This window comes from Rhinolophus sinicus, chromosome 14 (assembly GCF_057876585.1).
Source record: "Rhinolophus sinicus isolate RSI-liver-muscle chromosome 14, RSI-T2T, whole genome shotgun sequence".
Lineage (NCBI taxonomy): Eukaryota > Metazoa > Chordata > Mammalia > Chiroptera > Rhinolophidae > Rhinolophus > Rhinolophus sinicus.
Window position 1 is genome coordinate 136,463,341 of NC_142514.1, and position 15,400 is coordinate 136,478,740.

The following is a 15,400-nucleotide window of genomic DNA, read 5'->3' on the forward strand; positions in this document are numbered from 1 at the left end:
GTAAAAATTAGACAGTCTGACTCTATTAGTTGTCACTAAAGGTATGGAGCTCTGAGAACTCTTATAAGCCTTATAGTACCAAAAGTCAACAATAAGGACATTTCACTTCTGTTCCTCACTCCAAGACACTTCAGGGAACTTCCTGGATCATGGAAAGCCTGCTAGGAATACTAAAGAAGGGAAATCCTCTTTAAGTTGTAGGGGGAGCAACCAGAGGGATGTTTAATCACTGTGGTAAAGAGTGGGTAAGAAAATGGATTCTGGTGTCAGACTGCCGGTGTAATGGTACCAGCTTGAAACCTCTGAGCTTCAGTTTCTCCTTTGGAAACTGGGGATGATGACTCTAACCCTACTTCAGAAAGCTATTGTGAGGATGAAATGAATGAATATGTGAAGAATTCCTGGCATTTAGGCATTCTATAGCACTAGCCATCATTATTATTGACATGGTAATATATTCATTTTGGAAAGACCACTCTGGCTCCTGTCTGAAAGGGGATAAATCTAAAAGGGGAAGTGTGATTCCAATATTGAAAATAAAATAATATGATTAGCTATAGACAAAATGCCATAGGTAGGAAGTGAGCCAACGGGTCACTACTTTTTGTGCCTTGGACAAAGTAGGCATATTCAAAGAGATTTAAAATGGGAAACATGTCATTGCTGTGTACCCCAGATTGTCTTGGTCCCCAGATTTTGTAACCAATACACTGAAGGCTTATTTATTTATTTATTTATTTATTTATTTATTTATTTTTATTTGTTTTTAAGACCCATAGCTACATAATTCTAAAGGCATTTGGCTGGAAGATTCTCTATTTCTTAAGGTTTAAGAAGCGCCCAAGAACTATGGTATTTTCATGGGAAATATTTTCTACTCTGTCTTGAGAACAATTTTACAATTCTTCCATGCTGTTTGCTGTCCTGGAAACCTTTCCTGCTCAGCTGATGGCAGGAAATACCCTTTCTAACATCGCAACCTGGCAAAATTCTGGTCCTCCTCAATAACTCAATTATTTCCTTCTTTAGACTACCACTCCACATGCGTCCATTTGTGTATAGTTACGGGTTTATGTTGCAATGACCTGTTTCTTGCCAGTCTCCATCTCTAGACCATGAGTTCCTTGATTGCAGGGACCAAGATTTTATTTCCCACCTTGAGACATGGTATATATAGCATAATAGTTTAGTGCATGAAGCCAGGATTTGGGGGTTAAATCTCACACTTATAGGATGTATATCCTTGAGCAAGTCATTTAACTTTTCTGCACCTAAGTTCCCTCACTTGTAAAATGGTCATAATAATAGTGGCAACTTTAAGTAACTAGCCCTTACTTCTTCTATCTTTTAATCAGAAGCCTTTTGATGATTGTTACTGAGTTACAGGGGATAAATTATGTTTCTGTATACATTTAAAAGGTAGCGTAATACAGCATATAAAAGGATCAATGCTTCCAGGTGAAACAAATGCAGATAGCTGTGTTGGAAAAAAGATTTGAAGATTCTGGCAGGCAATGACGGACATCCCCCCTGTCCTCTCCAACATCTTGACACTGTCGTGCCTTCTCTGATTCCCATGTTCAAGGTCTCTTTAGTTACTCTTACTTGTGAGAGAGCTACCTTCTCCAGTCATCTCTGGCATCCCACGCTGAGGCTTTACCAGCGAACTGATTACCCATTACGCCATTGTCTGTTTAAATGTCTGATACCACACAAATTTGACTTGAGCAGGGGCTACACCTTTTTCTGTACTCAGAACTCAGGAATGACTGATATCCTCAGGCAAATCCTCTCAACAACTAAGACGACTTTTTGGACCCCTTCCCTCTTCATCAGTCACTCCTGTCCTCTCAGCGTTCCTCAGCATCACGTGGAAGCTTTAGAAGTTAAGGTTCTCCCACCCCTCCCCCAGCGTGCTCCGTAGCTCCTTCAGCTACTTCCGGAATGCCTTAGCTCCGCCCCACTTTAGCTCCTGATCCCGCCCCTTCCTCCGTCCCGCCGCCTCTTTAAACTGGAGTCGCAAGTACGCATGCTCCTTCTTAGCCGCCTCGTAGCGTGAGGACGTTAGCCTTGGCGTGGTGACGTAGTGGCGGCAGCACCTCGCATTTTAACTCGGGGTCAAGGCGTAGGTTTGGAAACCACGCGGGATCGTGGGGCGTCCTGGCCGCCAGCGGCACGTGGTTCCCTCTCGGTTTACGCCGCTTTATGTGTTGTCTCCGTTCCGCCCCTTCGGGGAGAGGGAAGCGGAGGAAAGGTTTTTTGGGAACAGAGTTGGAGCCTCTGAAGGGGAAGGGAGCACCCAGGGGGCTGTGGCGCGTTTGAGGACAGGGCTGCAGCCCGGAACTGGGGAGCAGCTGAGAGGGGAGGGTCCCCGCAGGCAGGGTCCGAACCCGCTGGGATCAGGGCTGGTCCGGAGGGGGGCCTGGGGCAGCCGCGCCATGTTCGCGGCCCGGGGCCTGCTCCGAGCCCTGCGCTCCTGTTCCTCCGCTCCCTCCCCGAGACACAAGCCGTCAACCAAACTGAGCGTGCGGGACGCTCTCGGGTCCCAGAACACGAATGGGGAGCGCGTTAAGGTTCAGGTTGGTGTATGGGAAGGGGCTGGGTTTTTTTTTCTTTTTAGTAACTTACATGGCACATCCACGTCTAAGCTTGTCTTGTGCTGTCAAGTCAGAACGACTGTCAGGGAAACGTTAGAAAACGTAGGCAATCGTGTGCATTCACACTTTCCTCCTTTCATTGACTACCATTACCTTTCGCAAAACTGTTGCGATGCCTATAAAGCGCTGGGACTTTCCTTGCACAGTACAGGGCATTACCTGTAAACTTGTTAATCGAACAGCAAAATAAAAGAAAGAGCCCCTTTTCCTTTAGCACTCAATGAATAGCCACAGGTATATGGTGGCGGTTTTGAGCTACCTCTTTGAGAGCAGAAAGCATGCCTGGCTTGTCTTGGTATTCACACACATGGCTAACAGTAAATATTTGCTCAACTAAACCATACCTTTCCTTCAACTTGTAGCCACCTCAGTGCCTAATATGGGGCTTCGCATATAATTTATGTTTAATAAATTAGGAGAAAGATTGGAGTGTAGCAGCTTGAAAGAGCTCTGGAGTCAAGATGCCCAGGATTAAATCTCTGCAATTTAATTATGGGCATGTCACTTATGTGCTCTCTTATAAAGTGAAGATAATAATAGTCCTTTAATTGAAAATTAAGGGATAATAGGATAATCGGTATAAGACATTTAGAACAGTGGTCTACAGTCAGTAAGTGTTAGCTGCTGTGTTTGCTAATATTTGCAGCGACTCTGCATAGAAGATTTCCTCTTAAGGAGCGGGCCAAGCTGGGTGCTGTGTTTCTTACTAGGTTCCTGAAATACACTGATGCAATTGTTTTTGTTGTCCTCACATATCCTTGATTTTTAGAAATACGACCAATTACGCCTCTGCATTTCTTTGGGTTTCATATTCTTTCCATGATCCAAATCAAAGCTTTTTCTTGAATTCATCTATTAATTCGACATACGTTAATGATACCTTCTGTGTGCTAGTCTAGAGAGGATTTAAAGATGAAAAGAACAGAACCTACTCCTAGGTTAGAGGCTTTCATTTTAATGCTGTGTAGTCTAATACAGTAACTACCTGCCAATAGTGGCACTGAGCACTTGAAATGTGGCTAGTCCGAATTGAGAGGTGCTGTAAATAAAATACACACCAATTTTGAAGAACAACAAAAAAGCAAAATACCTCATTTTTATGTTGATTACATGTTGATAATATGGGCCTAATGGGTTAAATAAAATACTAAAATTTATTTCACCTGTTTGTTTGTTTTTAATGTGACCACTAAAAAGTGTTAAATTATTTATGTGGCTCACATTTTTGTTGGACAGTCCTGGTCTAATGGCTAAGACAAGTAATGACAGTAATATGACAAGTATTAGTGGTATAAAGAACTTGGAGAAAACAGAGGGAAGTCCTTAACTGCCTGAGGAGGTCAAGGAAGACTTGTCTATAGGGTATGGGGGGACACAAAGAAAGTAAGGGTCAGGACAGTCAGGTGCCACATGATGTTTGGGTCAGTGACAGAATGGCATAAAAGACGTGGTCCCATAAGAATATAATGGAGCTGAAAACTTCCCATCACCTAGTGACACGGGAGCTGTGGTAATGTCACGTGATACTGCAACACTTTACTCAGGTGTTTGTGGTGATGCCGGTGTAAACAAACCTGTGCCGTCAGTTGTATAAAAGTATAGCCCTATAATTATGTACAGTACATAATACTTGATAAGGATGATAAACGACTATGTCAGTAGCTTATGTATTTATGATACTTTTACCATTACTTTAGAGTCTATTCATTACAAAAAAAGTGCTGTGGAACTGTAGGCAATGCTACACCGGCAGCAGCCTCATACATCCTGTGTTTACGCATCTCTTGATTGCCTCATTTTCTCTTGTGTTTGATTTATTCTGATGTTATTTTGTACAATAATATGCTGTACAGGCTTGTAGCCTATGAGCAACAGGCTATACCACAAAGCCTAGGTGTGTAGTCGGCTTGTGTAAAAACACTTTGTAGTGTTCGAACAAGGGCATCGCCTAACGATGCATTTCTCAGAATGTATCCCTGTTGTTAAGTGGCGCATGACTATATAGTTTTTCTGAGAAGGATCATTTTTCTTTTCCCAAGCATGTTTGGTGGTTAATCAAACACCGTCAATTATTTTACAGTTGTTCAGTGTCTGCTAGAGGAATATTCTCTTAATTTATATGCTAATTAAATTTCAATTAGATGTGATCTGTGAAAGAGCTGTTTTTAATGTCACTAGTCTACTGAAGACAGCTCATTTGTACTCACACCTACTTGTTGTTTAAGTTCAGAATGCCTTTGAAAGTTTATGTACTATTTAGTATATATTCATAATGAGAAGTTTCTTGAGAACTCTTTACGTTGTAAAAGGGAAAAAATCCATGAAGATGTTTCTAGTCTATAACTACATAATCTCCCTCTGGGACTTTGATATAAAAGGAGAAAGAGACCCAAGATATGTGCCCTTTTATTTGTAATGGCCCGAGGGGGCTAGGGTGGGTGTTGGTGCAGGGGCAGGAGAAAATACCTGGAATAGCCAATATTGGGGGGATTGGTTATGTGAATTAGGCTCTTCAACCTAATGGAATGTCAGACATCTATTCAGGATGATGAGCTTTATTAACAAATTAAAACATAAGGTGGAATGCCAAAGCTATATCTCACTGTGATAAAAACCATGTAAAATTATACATGCATATGAGTATGAGTGAACTAAAAGCAATTGATTTGTTAAGGCAGGATTATGAGGACATTTTTTTTCCTATTTTCATTTAGTCTTCTAGCTGTATGTGTAACAAAAATGTAAAATGTTTTTGTTTTAAACTCACATTTAGAAATGTTTCTCTTTATTAGGGATGGATTCGTTCAGTCCGATCCCAGAAGGAAGTCTTGTTCCTGCATGTAAATGATGGGTCATCTTTGGAAAACCTTCAGGTTGTAGCAGATTCAAGCTTTGACAGTAGGTGAGTTGGGGGGAAAAAAAGGGTCCTTTGATTATGTTTTTTTTCTCCCATCTCTTCTGCTCCCCATTCCCCTAATCCAGTGTTCACTAATCCAGTTGCCCCCTGAGTGATTTTTCTAAACAAACCTGCGTTTCATAGCTTTCAGGCTCAAGTCCAAATACTCAAGATCCTCCAAGTTCAGACCTTTTCTCCTGTCTAACATTTTCGTGCGACAGTATTCCCCACCTAGCCTTTGCTTCAGTTTCTCTTAATTACCTGCAGCTTTTAACCCAATTAAGGGTAAAAACTTTTATCGTTAAATAGTTTAATGTTCTGGTAGCAAGATTTCTATTAAAATGAGGATTGCATATAACGTTATCTTGTTTATGCCTGTTTTTTATTACTATTAGAGAACTGGCTTTTGGGAGTTCTGTGGAAGTTCAAGGGCAGCTGATAAAAAGTCCATCCAAAAGACAAAATGTGGAACTGAAGGCAGAAAAAATTGAAGTTGTTGGAAATTGTAATGCCAAGGTATGTTTTCTGACCCTGTTATGGAGGCTGTTTAGGCTTAATTTAAAACATTAGCAATCAGTTTTAAAAGTTATTACTGGGAAGATGACGCTTAGAACATGTTTTGATTATGACTTCCCAGATAATTGAAACAGGCTGTAGAGTCTAAGGAATGTAGAGAGTAGCAAAAAGTATTTGTGCAGATGGCCGAGTCTTATGAGTGAGAGCTAAGTATTAATCTGTACATCTCTGTGGTTCATGTTATGCTTGAAACTGACCACTTTTACAAGCATGCCCCGTCAGTTGTAAATCCAGAGATGAACCAGGCAGTCCACGTTCTTAGGAAAGCTCTGTCTAGAAGTGACTTTTTGCATGATCTAGAACTGTATTGTCCAATATAGTAGCCACTAGTCATCTGTGGCTACATGTGTAATATTAAATCAATTAAAATTAAGTTTAAAAACCCATTTCTCAGGGGCATTAGCCACATTTCAGGTGCTCAGTGGTTACATATAGTGGCTACCATACTGAATAGCATAGATACAGAACATTTCCACTTATCATAGAAAATTCTATTGGACAGCACTATAGTGTTATAATGCTTGGGCTGAACAAAGAAATTCTACATTAAGACATGTTTGTACATGTTTTTGCAAGATTCTTCTGTGTAGCGTTTTATTTGTAGTCTGATAAAGAGGTTAGAGGGAATAAAATCAGAGATTATCGATCTAATTTCTTAAATTGGAGAAAATGAGGCCCAGCCAGGTGAAATAACTTTCCCAAGTTTATAGTGCTGATCAGCGGCACAGCTGAAACTGATGTACGAGCCATTTGATTCCCCTGTGGTTTTGCAATACTTGTCTTCAAATATTTAATGAACAAAAAATGAGGAAATATAGGGAAATTGCATCCTTTTAATTCATTTTTAGTTCTTTTGGATAACTGGAAGAAGTTAAATGTAGGAAGTAAAATGGGCAATTTTTTAAATATGTCATTCTGAGTAATTTTCTAAGAAATTCTAACTGACCTGTAAAATCAATCAGATTCTGAAGCTGAAGTAGAATAATATTGAATGTCAACTATAATTAAATATATATATATATTTATGGTCACAGGATGTAAAGTACAGCATATTATAACAGCTATATATTATACGCTGTCAAAGGGGTAGTAGATGGGGGGTTATCTCTTTGTGAGGGTGTAAGTGTCTAATCATGTTGTTTTGTACACCTGAAACTAGTATAAAATTTTTTTTTTTTAAAGAATTAAGTTCTAAAAATAGACTGAAAATAATTTGGAACTCAGAGAGGAATGGAGATGGTAACCATTTTTGTTTTTGTTTTTTTAGAGGGATAGAGGATTAAGAATTTGCCATGTGTTTTACTCCTTTTAAATGGTTCTCCCTTGGCTTCTGTAGGTGTTGATGCCTTCACCTCTTTTCCTTCATTTCAGTGTCATTTTTAACTATTCAGACATTAGGGAATTCTGAACTCCTAACAGTCCCCAGATTCCTATTTATATGGTCATATTTTCACTTTAGTAAGTGTGGTGCTTATTTGTATATGACTTAAATTGGTATGTGCACAAGGCCTTGAAAGGAATAGACAAGACTAAAAGAAATAGGCTGCCAGTGTAGCTCTTTTACTTAGTTTCTTTCTTTCTTTATTTTTTATTGAAACTTTGGTTTTGGTCTGAAAATTTGTTTTTGTCTTTTTAACCTTATAACATGAGTGAGGGTAAGGTGGAAATACTTCTAAGTAAAGTCATGATTTCCTTTAAAATTTTCGTAAATATATACTAGTGTAGAAAGCTGTTGACCCTCCCTTATGTTTTTAGATGGCAGTACATGTTGATAAACAGTATCAGTTGATTATGAATAATTGTGGACTCTCAAGACATTTGGGTGATTTTAAAACTGAACAGCAGCTGTGTATATACAGCTGTAGAAAACTAATGTCTGTAATATTCTGAACTCCTGTCGGTCAAAAAGTGGACTGTTTTGCATAATTATATCCTAATCTCTCTATTTGTAAGTAGTGATTGATAGCTAATGGATAGAAATGTGATAAATAATAGGTTAGCCTTGGTGATAGTAAATGTATTCACTCACAGCTGTAAGTAGTAGAGCAGAATTCAAATCCACATCTCTCTGATTCCAGCCCACAACCATTCTACTAACTTGTTCGAATTAATGTGAACTATATTCAGTTACATTAAGAAATAAAGGAAAGCACCTTGGTTTTGTTGTAAAGCACTATTATTTTTTAAATGCCCTGGAAACTTAATCTTTTTAGTTTCTAATTTTTTTTTTCTTTCCATTTATTGGCAGACTTTCCCTTTTAAATATAAAGAGAGGCATCCTCTGGAGTATCTGAGACAATATCCTCACCTGAGGTGTAGGACTAATGTTCTGGGTTCTATACTGAGGGTTCGCAGTGAAGCCACAGCTGCTATTCATTCTTTCTTTAAGGTAAGGTGCGCTTCTCATTGTTTTGTCTTGTGAAGAAGTTGAATAATTGTAACACTGGAGTATTATCCTGAAAGTTCTGTTAGTTATTTATTCCAAGCACCCTTTACTTGAGTGGTACTTTTTTCCTTTGGTTGATTTAAAATTTTCTCTATATCAGTGATTTTGAGCAATTTGATTTTGATGTGCCTTGGTACAGTTTTCTTTATGTTTCTCATGTTTGGAGTTTGTTGAGTGGCGTGGATCTATTCTTTTTAATTTTCATCAACTCTTTCAGCTTTGTCTTCTTCAAATATTTTTTATGTTTCCTCCTTCCTTTGCAACTTCAACTACCCAGGTATTAGGCCACTTGATGATATCTCCATAGCTCACTGATGTTCTTTTCTTTTTTAAAATTATTTTTTGCTCTCCGTGTTTCTTTTGTATAGTTTCTGTTGCTATGTCTTCAAGCTTACTTATCTTTTCTTCTACAACGCCTAATTTGTTGTTATTCCTATTCAGTGCATTTTTCATCTCACATATTGTAGGTTCATATAATATCTAGATGTTTGATTTGGTGCCCTCTCTTTTTAAAAATATCTTCCATTTTCTACACTTAATTTTCTGAACACATACAATACAGTTTTGAACATATACAATGTAGTAAAAATACTGTTTTTATGTCCTTTCCTTCTAATTCTAACATGTCTGTCAGTTATGAGCTAGTTTTGATTGATTGATTAATCTCCTCATTACGGGTCATATTTTCCTGCCACTTTGCATACCTGCTAATCTTTGATTAGATGCCAGACATTGTGAATTTTTACCTTATTGGGGGCTGGATATTTATAAAGCTTCTTAAGCTTTGTTCTGGTATGCAGTTAAGCTATTTGAAACTGTTGATCCCTTGGATTTTCCTTTTAAGCAGGTCTGGAGAAGTGCTCAGTCTAGGACTAATTATTTCTCATTGTTGAGGTAAAGCCTTCCTGAGTACTCTACCTAGTGCACTGGGAATTATGAGTTTTTCCAGTCTGGCTTGTGGAAATAGGCACCCTTTGCAGCCACATGTGAACACCACACACCGTTTCCTCTAATCTTTTTGGATGATTTCTTTCCTTGGCCTTGGATGGTTTCATAACACAAATGTGCTGATCGTTCCTCTACCTAATACTCCAGGTGACCCTCTACACAACTCTGGAGTTCTCTGTACAGCTTTCTCTTCTCTGGTACTCTGTCTTATGAATTCTAATGACTTTGGTATCCTTGGACTCTCAGCTCTGTCTCTTCAACTTAGTGAGTTACTGGCATTGATCAACTAAATTGATCTAACGACTAAAGGCATTTTATCTACTTAGTTTTGTTTTTCAGCCATTTCCCCTCCCCCACCCCAAAGCCACAGTGGAATGTAGCTGGTAAGTTGATGAGGTGAAGGGACCCTCTCCCCATATGGATGGGAGGGCTCCAAAGGTGAGGAATGACCCAGCAGATAAAGTTTAGTGTTATTCCATGTGGTTTTGGAACTTTCTGTGCCACGTTTCCAGATCCAGCTAATTTGCAGAGATTGTTTTAACAGCATATCCTTCCCTGTATCCAAATTCATGCAGGCCCAGCCCTGATATAGCTTACCAAAAGAGTTCTTGCTCTTTGAACAGCTCCTTCTGGCGAAACAGCTAAAGAACATCGTGGCTTTAAAGCATATACTGTACTTTTGAATAAACAATGGAAAATAAATCACATTATGCAATGTCATCCCATTATAGTTTGAAAGGGTGCATTTATATATGCTCTCATAAACTTTCTTATGCAACGTCCATATGTCTTTTCAGTAGTGTTTGAACCACACAAAAAGAAAATTTGTTCAGATCCAAAAATATTTCCCCCCCATATGGCTTTAGCAGCCGATAAAGTGGACCTCCTTTAATTCTGAAACAGTTTTACAGATGTCTGGACACTAGATGGTGGTATTGGCCACCTATTGACAAGGAGGCTTTACTGACTGCATTTCTTCATTACTTGAAGCTTTTGCAAATTTGTAAACAATTGAAAAAGAAGAGAACTAGAAAAATCTGAAATGAAAAAATAAGCAAAATAAAGTAAAATTTAAAAAAAGCATTCTAAGTGGTTGAAAATAAATCTTTGCACTGTTGGTGATAGTTATAAAGTAGGTACTTTTGAGTGCTATAAATTCACTTTGTAATTGTAAAGCCATGGAAAATACAATCCTGATACCTTCTATACCTTCCTGATAACTGCTATAATGTTACCCAGTTATGCGTATGATAATTATGATTGAATTGTTTAAGGAAATCACAGGATATGTTAAATAATCATTATATATTATTTAGTATTTGGTACTATTTCTGTGAGTTGTTACTTTAGGCTCCCTAAAAGATGTTAAGACTTAAAATCTAAAATTTTCATGAATTTCAAATCTAGAAATACAAAGAAAAAATAAACTTGAGCAGTACCTTTTAGTTAGGATACTTTAAGTATCTAGACTTATTTTTTTGGTTTAAGTTTCAAAAATATTTTGTGTGTAACTTGGTTTGCTCATAAAATTGACACATTTGCTATGTACTGAAACTTGGCTCTCTAGAATCCTCAAGGAATGAATTATTTAGAATTGAGTTTCTCAAATAACAGGATTCTCTCTTCAGGCACCAATTTTTCTAATTTCCAGTGGAAGTTATCCCAAAATGTATTGCATACTTAACTTCCCTGGCTTTTTAAATTGAGCTGATAGAAAAGAGTTTGCCCTTTCTTGATGAGTCAAGGTTCTTCCTTTGAGTATCAGAGTTTTCCCTCTTCTGAGTGGCACAATGTGGCGTATTCTTTGTCCCTGTGTTGAATGACCCCAGACTATCTTTGAGTTCCTGTGACTGTTTTCTCTGGATTTTTTTTTTTTTGTCTTCTCTTGCTGTCACATTTTGTTGCCAATGGGGAGCCTGTGGCTAGCAATTGCTATCATGTTGCTTTTTTGTTGATTTTGATTAAATAATGATACTTATTTTGGATGCGTGTGAAAGAAAAATATAGTCCATGAGCCATTGAGGGATATGTGTGGGCTCTTGTAGGTGAATTTTGTAATTTTCAGATACTCAGTGCCTTATAAAATATCTGGTTCTAGAATGTGTAGCTGTCAAAATATTTAGATTTTTAGAGGTAGTGGGTGGAATCTGAAAAACTGGATGAAAGTGTGTACTTGTCCCTTCTCTGGCCTTCATACCTCTAATAAGGAGCCCACTTTGCTGTGGGATAGGATAAGTACCTGACAGTGGTACCCATCGGAGGCAGCCACAAGCTGTGCTTCCCTCCTCCTTGCTACTTATGTTAGTGTTTATCTTTCTACTCCCCTGTCCACTTTCTTTTTTGGGGGACTTTGTTCTCAATGCTTTATTTTTCTTCCTTTGTACTCTCCTTCATAGCTTTTGGTGGTAATGTTATGGACTTTGATATGATAAGCCTTGCCAGCAGCACTAAAGCTTAAAAAGTTAGTGACACCTTTGGAAAGGTTTAGCATTCAGAATAATTCCCACTGCTTGAGTGATTTTAAACAACAACAACAACAACCTCATACTGTTATTTTCATAAAATATGCAGTGTTGTTTCTTGTGGCAGTTGACCAGATCTAACTTTGGCATTTATATTTAGCCGTTAAATTTTCTCCTCCCTCTCCCCCTCCCTCTCACCACCCTCGTTTCCTTTGGATTTTTCACTTCCTTTCTTTGTTTACTGCACTCGTGCTCATAGTTGCCTGCATTTGTGTGGAATAAATGATTCATGTCCATAATTCTTGGCTCCTGAGAGATAAAAATTTTATGCAGTAATGTTATTGATTATATTTCATTCGTTCTCTATAATGTGCTCTGTGCAGCACCTCTAGGCATGTTGCTCGGGGATTAAGTACATATTTGAATACTTTCTGAGACTCCTAATTTAGAACTTGAATATTTAATCAGTCTACATCACAAGGCAAGTTGTTAGCTAGATATTTTGTATCTTAGCCAGAATACTTGAGTTCAGTCTTTTTAGGAAAGAGCAAATTTGGGAGGTCCCTGGTAACATACTGAGACATTTTACATTCCACCAGTGATAGGCAGAATTTAGCAGAGATAAAATGTGTATATGTGAATTTATTGTATTGATTTCAAGACCAATTTTTTTTTTTTTTTGCGTTTAACACATATTATTCTGCCTTTGCAGCATAAGTCCCTTTAGCTACCTGCACCCCAACCCTGCAACATTTATGCTGAATGTAACCTTTTGCCTACATCCATTGTCAAAATGAAAGAAGCATAACTTTGAAGTTGCTGGGTTATTCTAATCCTACAGCTTTTGTGGTTTACTAATGGAAATAGTCGCAGACTTTGGAGGTGAAGAATTGCAACTGGGTGCCTCAGTAATGGATGGATTTGCTGCTCAGAATCTTCTTTGAGGCGAAGGAAGTGCACTGCTTGTGCCATGTGCAGTGCACTGTGCAATCCACTTAATGACAGACTTCCTAAAACTCATCTCTGCCTCGTTTGCTGTTTATTTCTCCAGTGCTTATTTGTCAACCTTCATTTTTCTCCTTTTTTGGTTGGTTGTTACAATTGAGGGTCTCATTCCAAAATAACTGAACTTTACATGGATCGCTTGGTATTCCCTTAGCAATGTGGACAGCATCATTATACATTAGCCTGGAGTGAGTGAGGGAGTAAGTGAGTGAGTGTGTGTTCAATCATTACCAGTCTGTTAGAAAAGTGGGAAGAAGAAATAGCACCAGAGAGAAACGCGCAAGACCTGGGTTCCAGTCCTTGCTCTGCCACTGATTCCTTGTGTGACTTTTGGCCATTCATTAAATCATTCTGTAACTCAACTTCCTTATCTTTGAAATGAAGAGATTGGACTAGATAATGTCTAACTCAGTTTCTGATTTAAAATTCTTTGTACTTCTGTGCATAGTAAAACACTCAACTTCCTATTTCAGTAGTTTTCTTTAGGGGGTTAGGGAGGGATTGCCCATGGCATTCTCTTTGTGCTCTTTTAATAGTGTAATAAGGTGTCGTTCTTGGAATTGTTTCCTATGCAAATGCACTGAAAGAAAGTGGTGTTTGTTTTTCTTCCAGGACCATGGCTTTGTGCATATTCACACTCCCATAATCACATCCAATGACTGTGAGGGGGCTGGGGAACTTTTCCAAGTTGAGGTAAGTTTGCTTCCCACCTTGGGGGACATATTGCCCTCCAATATTTTCCATCTGAGGGTTTGCTTTAAATTTAATAAGAATTGTGTGCATAGACCATGACCAGAACGTGAACTTTTGTCAATAGTAATCCTTAAAAAAAATATGTAGAAAATTCAAACTTTTCTGATTTCCTGTCCTACCAGCTATACTATTTACATTGTGACTAAAAGTGGATTTTTAATTTAGTACTCTATTTGATTTTCCTATATAACTGTGAGTTGGTGAACTAGAGAAATTTGAAGAGACTAATGAAGATTCCAAAATATATTTTGTGCAGATTCAACCCCCAGTTAATATTTTTGGATGTAAGTCATATTTTAAGAGATAAAATAGAAAAGTATACGTGTTAATATTTTTCTCTTTCAAAGTCTTTAAAATATATAGTTTTCATAAGAAATGATTTATGTTCTGGATACATCATAAAGGTTCTTATTTTAATTCTTCTATTCAGCAATCATTTTTTTGAGTTCCTAATATGTGCCAGGCATTGTCAATCTGGACTTCTTGCAGGAGTTTTTTTTTTTTTTTTTTTTTTCAGTGGCACAGAGTACATTTTAATTGCATGGTTATGACGATTACATCAGATCGATTTGGGGAATGATGATTCTTGTTTTTTTGACTTTCTATTTATGTTGTCTTATGAAACTAAGATTTAAAAAGATTCTATTTCTGTTGTAGTATGCCTTTGATTGTAAATGGCCTCTGATGCTTTCTGGAAATTCTCAGGGTTATTAAACCAAATCAGAGCTGGGTTGTGGACGAGGTCCCCCTAATTCCCAGCACGGTGCTCTTTTTAAATACAGCATCGTGGTTATTGGTTCAAAGGAAGATGGCCTAATTGGTCAGGGCTGTGAACTCAGTGTGGCCATTGGTGCTCAGCACCTCCCTGGGAGTTTGTGAAATATGCAGGTTCCTGGCCCAGAAAGTGTGGGTGGGGCCCAGGAAGAAGGAATTTTTAAATTTACCAGTATTTCTTACTTGTAGGCAGTAGAAAGCCCTTTCATTTACCACTTTGCCAGGCTGTTTAAAATCATTGGCCAGTAGTATAATAATGGACAAAGAAAAATGTATGTTCATGAGTGGTGCTTTTTGTATTTCTTTCATTTATTCACTGATTTCTTTATCTCTAAAAAGTCAAGATTCTTCTTTACACATTTAGTTGATTCCATCAAATGACAAAACCTGTATATAACTGCTCTCTGATTCTGTACACTTTGACTCTCTGTTTTTTCTTCAATTACACTTGATATACAATATTATATTAGTTTGAGGCATATAACATAATGATTACATATTTATATTTCTTAGGAAGCAATCACCACAGTAAGTGTAGTACCCATCTGATACCATACATAGTTATTAAAATATTATTGACTATATTCCCTGTGCTGTATTTTACATCCCCATGACTGTTTTTTTAATTGGTAATTTGTCTTCTTAATCCCTTCCCCTTTTTTCACCCATATCTCCACCTCGCTTCCCATCTGACAACCATCAATTTGTTCTCTGTATCTATGAGTTTCTCTGTTTTGTGTATTTATTCTGTTCTTTAGCTTCCACATATAAGCAAAAGCATACAGTATTCGTCTTTTTCTATCTGACTTACTTCTTGCTTAGCATAATACCCTCTAGGTCCAAGCATGTTGTTGCAAATGGCAAGATTTCATTCTTTTTTGTG

General features: G+C 37.9%; 1 protein-coding gene across 2 annotated transcripts in view; it reads left to right on the forward strand.

Moving 5' to 3' along the window:
• Positions 1-2,080: 2,080 nt before the first annotated feature.
• NARS2 (asparaginyl-tRNA synthetase 2, mitochondrial) overlaps positions 2,081-15,400 on the forward strand; it is a 130,919-nt gene continuing 117,599 nt past the window's right edge. Inside the window, exons 1-5 of one of the 2 annotated variants that reach the window (XM_019726379.3) lie at positions 2,081-2,579; positions 5,450-5,559; positions 5,949-6,069; positions 8,378-8,518; positions 13,603-13,683. In XM_019726379.3, coding sequence (XP_019581938.3) covers positions 2,439-2,579; positions 5,450-5,559; positions 5,949-6,069; positions 8,378-8,518; positions 13,603-13,683 — 594 coding nt within the window. In that variant the 5' untranslated portion in view covers positions 2,081-2,438. The remainder of the gene's footprint in view (positions 2,580-5,449; positions 5,560-5,948; positions 6,070-8,377; positions 8,519-13,602; positions 13,684-15,400) is intronic. The other variant, XM_074335705.2, reaches the window with a different exon arrangement.